The sequence below is a fragment of the Haliotis rufescens genome, unplaced genomic scaffold (assembly GCF_023055435.1).
Source record: "Haliotis rufescens isolate VD_foot unplaced genomic scaffold, xgHalRufe1.0.p SCAF_105, whole genome shotgun sequence".
Classification (NCBI taxonomy): domain Eukaryota; kingdom Metazoa; phylum Mollusca; class Gastropoda; order Lepetellida; family Haliotidae; genus Haliotis; species Haliotis rufescens.
In genome coordinates, this window is record NW_025963786.1 from 533,864 (window position 1) to 541,286 (window position 7,423).

Genomic DNA, 7,423 nt, shown 5'->3' on the forward strand with positions numbered 1-7,423 from the left:
CAAACACATGCAAAGACAAGTCACTTCTTCACCTGAAGAAACACAGGAATATATGATACACGTTAAATTAGGGAATTGCATCGGACAAACGTCAAATTTGAAAATATACTCAACATATCTACCCTGAACATTGTTAAAGCTTTTCTAATTCATTGAACAGTGTAGCCCTGCATGATATATTAAACAACATTTAGGCAAGAGTCGTACGACGCTCTTTGAAATCTACTAAGACAGAGCATGCTTGCTTGTACTTCAAAACTTGTGAAAAGGGGAATATTACTATGTAATGTTTGAACATTAAAGACAAATATAACAATATACCTAATCTAACTTAATCCTGGAAATGCTTTTAGCAAATAATATGTTCCGAAAATGCTCGAAAAATGTTCCATGGGATCGATTGTGTCCCACACAGCTAGCTCAAATTCAAGCTGATGGTTACATGTGCATTGACAGGTGCAATTCCGGTACACACATAATTAACCATGTCGTATACAGGTAGTAAACTATAGTATAATGGTGGTGAAAGCCGGATTGCACCTCAATACTTACGAAATAGCATAAGGCTCTAACTTCATGATGGTCTAAGGCGCCGCGATTCGCTGTGCAGAGTTGGATCCCGTGCGCACGCCAGAAACCTATGATTTCTGGGTTCGAATCCCGGTTTGCCCCGATTATGTTTCTAGGTTTGTAAGCACCATACCCGTGCTCGTGGGTTTCACCGAAGTGGTAAACGTCTGAGACCTGCATCACTTCGTTCTTTCCTACGTTATTAAGCTGACACGCCGTGATATAACTGGAATACTGTTAAAAGCGGCGTTAAACCCAACTCACACACACTCACTCACTAATTGATGTTGATACTTTATATTCTTATTTATGTTTTAATGGCGGTAGTGTAATGGTAATTACCAAAGCAAACCATGCAATCCGTTCCTGCATCTCAGTCCAATGTAAATTATCTACTGGATGTAATGACTTATCAACCTATAGAACTGCGAACTTTGCATCCTGGAAAGATTGACTGACTGATATCGTACTGCACATATCACTTATCGAGCCGGTGTCTGCATGAAGATTTTCAAAGATAAACCCCAAAGAGAAAGGAGTGAAAAGAACCCTGATATTATGTCAGTTATTAATAGGATTATTTTTACTTTTCCATCAAGAAAGATTAAAGTGTTGGTGTTTTGCGTGTAGAATGACACGTGTCGTTATACTGACAGGGTTGGTGGGCTATCAAAGTACATGTAGTTCATCCCGCAAATACCGGGTTCGATTACAGACATGGAACAATACAGGAGCCATTGTTTCTGGTGTCTCCACGCCGTGATATTGCTGGATATGTCTTAGATATTGCAAGCAACAACGCTCCTAATGTCAAAAGTACTAATAATACAAATAATAATAATATGAAAGTCAGTTCCCATAATGTGCATTCTATTGGTCAGAATATTTATTTAGATGTAGCTCCGGAAGAGGGATGTACTCAAAGGGACCACTAATATTAGTTCGATATAAACGAAGTCCGTTATGAGCATAGTATACATACAAAAAATGGCCGGGACAAAAATTCAGTTCGTTATAACCGTCAGTTCATTATCAGCTTGTTCATTATGTATGTATAGAGATAGACAAAGAGAGATGTGTGTGTGTGTGTGTGTGTGTGTGTGTGTGTGTGTGTGTACGTATTTAACCCATGTATGTGTGATATATGCACCAAACAAACTTTGAAGCATGTCAGGTTCCAAACAAATGTTTTGTAAACATAATAGAAATAACCATTGTGTTGTACGATTGAGGTCGGAAATGTCTCAAAAAACACATTCTGGTTTTGTGGCAGATTCAGTCGGCGGGAGATACGCAGGATCTATGATGTATTTAATATAGTAGCTTTCAGGAGTGCACCATCCACATGACCTCTTGCAGCTTCCTGAAACAACCCTGTTTGACTCTGTTCTTGTAATGACAACCTGTCCGCTCGCAGCCAACCACTTCTGGTTTGGGTCTACTATTACTCCAGTTCCTGTTGTATTGATCTTAAACCTACGGGCACTGACGCCAGAACAACTACCCGAACAGTCGTACACCCAGCCCATTCTTATATCATCACAGCTTGGTTGGTTGATAAATGTTGTATCCTTTAGCTGTGGACTGAAACTCATCATGTGCCATATCTGTACTTTGGCTCTGTTGAATATTGTAGTTTTACATGCTTTGAATTCCATATGGCCTTTGTTCTGCTCACAGTTTGTGTTGGAGTAATCAACGGACGTCTCTCCTGGTAAGGTGATGTATTCCTCTGGGGAGGATGCCATTTGATGACAGTAGATTTTTACGGCCGTGGAGCCAAAGGCTGTAGGATACATCCAATATTCCCCATCTCCATATGATGAGCGACACGTTCTGACGTGGTCACATTTTCGTATGGGATGACAGCTAGGGCTGCTCCACTGACCAGTGTCTAAACACTCGACCTTGTGCCCAATACCACCAAACTTGTAAAGTATTTGATCGCATTTATAGTTGACGAGTGTTCCATTCAGCCACGGTCCTTCCCCGACATCAATAAGAGTTCCATTTGCTATGCTTGGAGGGTCCATACATGCTTTAATACAGTCCATGGCTGACCATGTATAAGTTGATTGACATTTAACTTGACCACTGGCAATGTATCCATGAATGCAGCTGTAATCAACGACAGTTCCCACTGCAAACGTGGTAGATGAATTATTGATATTGGCATTTACAACCGACGGTGGATCAGTGCAACCCTGTTCACAGCGAACTGAGGACCAGGTACCGTTTGTTGTACAAACCAGACTTCCACTTCCAAGATGACCTTCCGGGCAAGAATAGTTGACAAGTGTTCCTGAAGGGAAAGGAGGGATGGCCTGGCTCGAAATGGTAATGTTTGGAATCATTGGTAAGGAACAAGCAGGTCCTTGAACACAGGAATAATTAGACCATAAACCATCAGGCTGACAAACAGCTGATCCCATCTTTTCATATCCAGATGAACACGTGAAGTCGATGACGGAGTCGACGTCATTTGATATAGTGGTCAATGTGATTGCACCATTGGTCAAACTTGGCGGATCACTGCACTCAACTCGACATAAAGTAGTTTCATCAGTACGAACCTGACACACAGAGTTAATTGGGCATGAATGGTTCTGACAGGCTCCGGTTACCCTTCCTGGCCATTGGTCAATATCAATGACAACACTGTTCTGGACATTTACGATGCTGCTGGACACAGAAACGGAAGTAGACAATTCATTCAGTTCACATTCCGACTTGTTCAAGTCAAAGTTGAAGGACTTACAACGCCGTCGTGAAAGACACTCCTTAGCACACCCCATGAACCCTACATAGTTGAAAACCCGAAACGTTGAAGACAAAAGCTTGGTGTCATGTTGCAGTCCAGAAATCCTCGAGATGTCTGTACATTTGTGTCCTTCACCAGCAACAACAAGTGATGCAACAAGGAAAACAAGTCCAGTAGCAGACATACCGTGCAATTCGCTTGGTCCACAATCCACAGCCACAACTGTATTCCCAACAAAGAAACAGACTTGCAGTTCAAATACAACTGCCTGCTCCGGCACTACCGCTGTTCTTGTAACGCTGCTGCCGTCTCCACAACGATCAACCTTCGGGGTAGTGCCAATCACATGCTGACGCATTAACGTTGCTATAGTTTCTGTATCGGTTTACAGTGTCACGGAATAGCAATTCGAATGATCAATTCATTCTCATCATCAAGCAAATCAATATGAGCAACAACACTATTGTATTCTGTTAGGGTTTAGTTTGTTAGTTTGTTTGTTGTTTAACGCCGCACTCTGCGATATTCCAGCTATATGACGGCGGACTGTAAAATAATCGAGTCTGGACCAGACAATCCAGTGATTGACATCATGAGCATCGATTTACGCAATTGGATTCGATGACATGCATCAACCAAGTGAGCGCAACCTGACCACCCGATCCCGTTAGTCGCCTCTTACGACAAGCATAGTCGCCTTTTACGGCAAGCATGGGTTGCTGAAGACCTATTCTACCCCGGATCTGTTAGGCAGCTGTTAAAAACTTCAATGTTTGATTTTCATCATAATTCCTTATTCAATTAAAACTATGAAACCATTATCAATTTCTTTTTGTATGATGTTAGAGGAGGGCCAGTTAAAAAGTTCAATGTTGGACTAAAGAAACACGTACAAATCCAGAACCGAAACATCTACCTTATCTCAGGTTCATAAACCGGCATAATAATAATCAAGAAAGGTAAAAAATGAAAGCAAATGTCATCTGAGGAGAATACAGTACGTGAAATGCTTGAGTTCCTCATAGATGACAAGGGGCACGGGTGGCCCAGTCGTCTAAGGCGCCGCGATTCGCTGTGCAGAGTTGCATCCCTTGGGCACGCCACAAACCTATGATTGTGGGTTCGAATCCCGATTCGCCCCGATTATGTTTCTAGGTTTGTCAGCACAATACCCGTGCTCGTGGGTTTCACCGAAGTGGTAAACGTCTGAGACCTGCATCACTTCAGGCTTTCCTCCCACATTAAGCTGACACGCCGTGATATAACTGGAATAATGTTAAAAGCGGCGTTAAACCAAACTCACTCAGTCACTCATAGATGACATCTGTTTGAATTTAGGGGATCGGACATTAAGGCAAGAAGTGGGCATCCCCTTCGGCACCAAGTGTGCTCTCCTCGTTGCTGATCTGTTTCTTTCTGTATACAAGTCACAACCTTTCCTCGGATTGGCAAAATCAAAACAAGAGAATTTACCCAAGACGTTTAACTTATACTTCATGTATGTCAATGATCTGATGCCTTTTAATGATGGTCAACCAGACTGTTCCCTTCCACTGATGTACCACCTAAACTAGAAATAAAGAGGTCAGTGAAGCCGCCTCTTTCGTTTCATATTCAGATCTATGAATAACGTTGGTTGGTTGGTTTGTTGTTTAACGCCGCACTCACCAATATTACAGCTTTATGACGGCGGTCTGTAAATAATCGAGTCTGAACCAGACAATCCAGTGATTAATATCATGAGCATCGATCCACGCAATTGGGATCGATGACATGTATCAACCAAGTCAGCGAGCCTGACCACCCGATCTCGTTAGTCGCCTTTTACGACAAGCATAGTCACCTTTTACGGCAAGTATGGGTTGCTGAAGACCTATTCTACCCCGGCGTCTTCACGGGCCCTATGAATAACGATTCAGACTGACAATTAAGTATCCTCAGCACTGTATGACAAGAGGGAAGACTTTCGAATAGTCGACTTTCTCTTTATGTCGAGCAATACTACAGCTCCAGCCAACGGTTTCTACATGTCACTACATTTTAGGTACTGTTATAAGGTTAAAAATGCATCTCAGAAACGAATGATAATAAATAGAACCCATTAGATATAGTTCGCGACAGAACTTGTAATTGGAAAGGAATCAATAGAGAAAAGACATTTCACATTTATCATTGGATTGGTCTCTGGCTATTATCCAGGAGTTATTGAAACAAATGGGGAATTACAAGGTATAATCCATTTGGAGCTTCGGAGCGAGTCACGAAATCAATAGAGAGATGAGCAATCTGGCACGTAGGTTTTTGGTATTTTTCCGAGGGCGACACACATGAGTTCATGGTCAGATATAAACTTGTAACGAATCAAATGGAGGTATTGAGACATGTGACAGGGACAGGTCAGGCTCGAACACTAAAAAAATGATACCCTCAACATTAGGAGAGTGGTGCGCGGTTTACAGTCGATCGAGTCGAATCCCGATCGTTCTAAGTTTCCACCAGCTAGTGACGAGCCTGGCCAGTCTGATCCTGTTCTGTAGTGATAGATGGACATGTAGTGGATAGATAGGACATTCCAAAAGGTCATGAAGTTGCTCATTTCACTTGGGTACACTCCGATGAAATTACACCTCTACAGTCACATTCCCCCTCCGAATCGGAACCCTCCCTCTCTCAGTCAGAAATAGACGCGAGATTACGTGAGTTGAATATTGATTTTTCTTCATCCCACTTGTCACAGGAGCAACAAGCACAAATAGGTCAGTTGATAGCCAGGTATCGCGACTGTTTTGCCATTAATCTCTCAGAAATTGGGTTAAATGATTCAGTGCAACATGATATTGCTTCAGGGGATGCCCCACCCGTTAGGCAACGATTTACCGTACAAATCCTGCTATGCGTGCAGAGATAGATCGTCAATTGCAAGTTCAAGAGTTGGTAGACTTAGGCATATGTGAACCAGATCATGATAGCCCCTGGGCTTCTCCAGTTGTTATGGTGCCTAAGAAACAGGCTAAGGGTTCTCCTCCATCATGGCGTCTAGCCATCGACTACAGAGTTGTGAATTCGTGCTCATTGCCGATTGTATTCCCAATGCCGAGATTAGAAGATGTTCTTGATGTTTTGGGCACAGCACATGCAAAATATTACACAACCATAGATCTGGCAGCGGGATATTGGCAATTAGCGCTGAATGAAGAAAGTAAACCCAAAAGTGCATTTGTGACAGCTAGTGGTACCTATCACTTCAATCGTATGGCCTTTGGTCTGGCCTCTGCCCCAGCAACATTTCAAAGACTGATCAATGACGTTTTCCGCAATCTAAATTGGCGTAAAACAATGTGCTATTTAGATGATGTTTTGTGCTTCTCCTCGGATTTTGAGACACATTTAGCAGATTTAGAAGAAGTATTTTTGTGCCTACTCAACGCAAATTTGAAAGCGAAGCCTTCAAAATGCCAATTTGCTAAACTGTCAGTTGCTTACTTGGGACATATTTTTTCAAATAGTGGAGTACAAGTAGACCCTGAAAAAACTAGCGTGATAGCTTCGTTTCCGACGCCAACAACGCCAAAAGACGTTAAAAGTTTCCTCGGAAAGGTAGGATTTTATCGTCGCTTCATTCAAAGTTTCTCCAAAGTAGCAGCTCCTTTACATTCATTGTTGCAAAAGGATACAAAATTTGTTTGGACGGAAGCACAAGAACAGGCATTTCAAACCCTCAAATCTGCTTTGCTAAAACCACCAATCTTAGCATTCCCAGATTTTGAAAAACCATTTATCCTATACACAGATGCTAGTGATGACGCTCTAGGGTACTTGCTCGGTCAAAAGGATGCCGAAAACAGAGACGTGGTAATAGCCTACAGTGGTCGTGCTCTGTCAAAAACAGAGAAAAACTATGGAATTACAGAAAAAGAATGTTTAGCAGTAGTATCAGGTATCAAACATTTCAAGGTATATTTGACACATGCCCCATTTACTGTAGTGACAGATCACAGAGCTTTACAGTATTTGAAAGACAATAAGGACCGCTCAGCCAGACTGAGCCGCTGGTCACTCTTATTGAGTGATTACACGTTCACGGTTCAGTAT

General features: G+C 42.1%; 1 protein-coding gene across 1 annotated transcript; it reads right to left on the reverse strand.

Annotated features, from left to right (window-relative positions):
* Positions 1-1,429: 1,429 nt before the first annotated feature.
* LOC125377924 (sushi, von Willebrand factor type A, EGF and pentraxin domain-containing protein 1-like) lies at positions 1,430-3,619 on the reverse strand. The gene has a single exon (XM_048392023.1). The coding sequence runs from the start codon at positions 3,513-3,515 to the stop codon at positions 1,815-1,817; it is 1,701 nt and encodes a 566-aa protein (XP_048247980.1). The 5' UTR covers positions 3,516-3,619; the 3' UTR covers positions 1,430-1,814.
* Between the last annotated feature and the right edge of the window lie 3,804 nt (positions 3,620-7,423).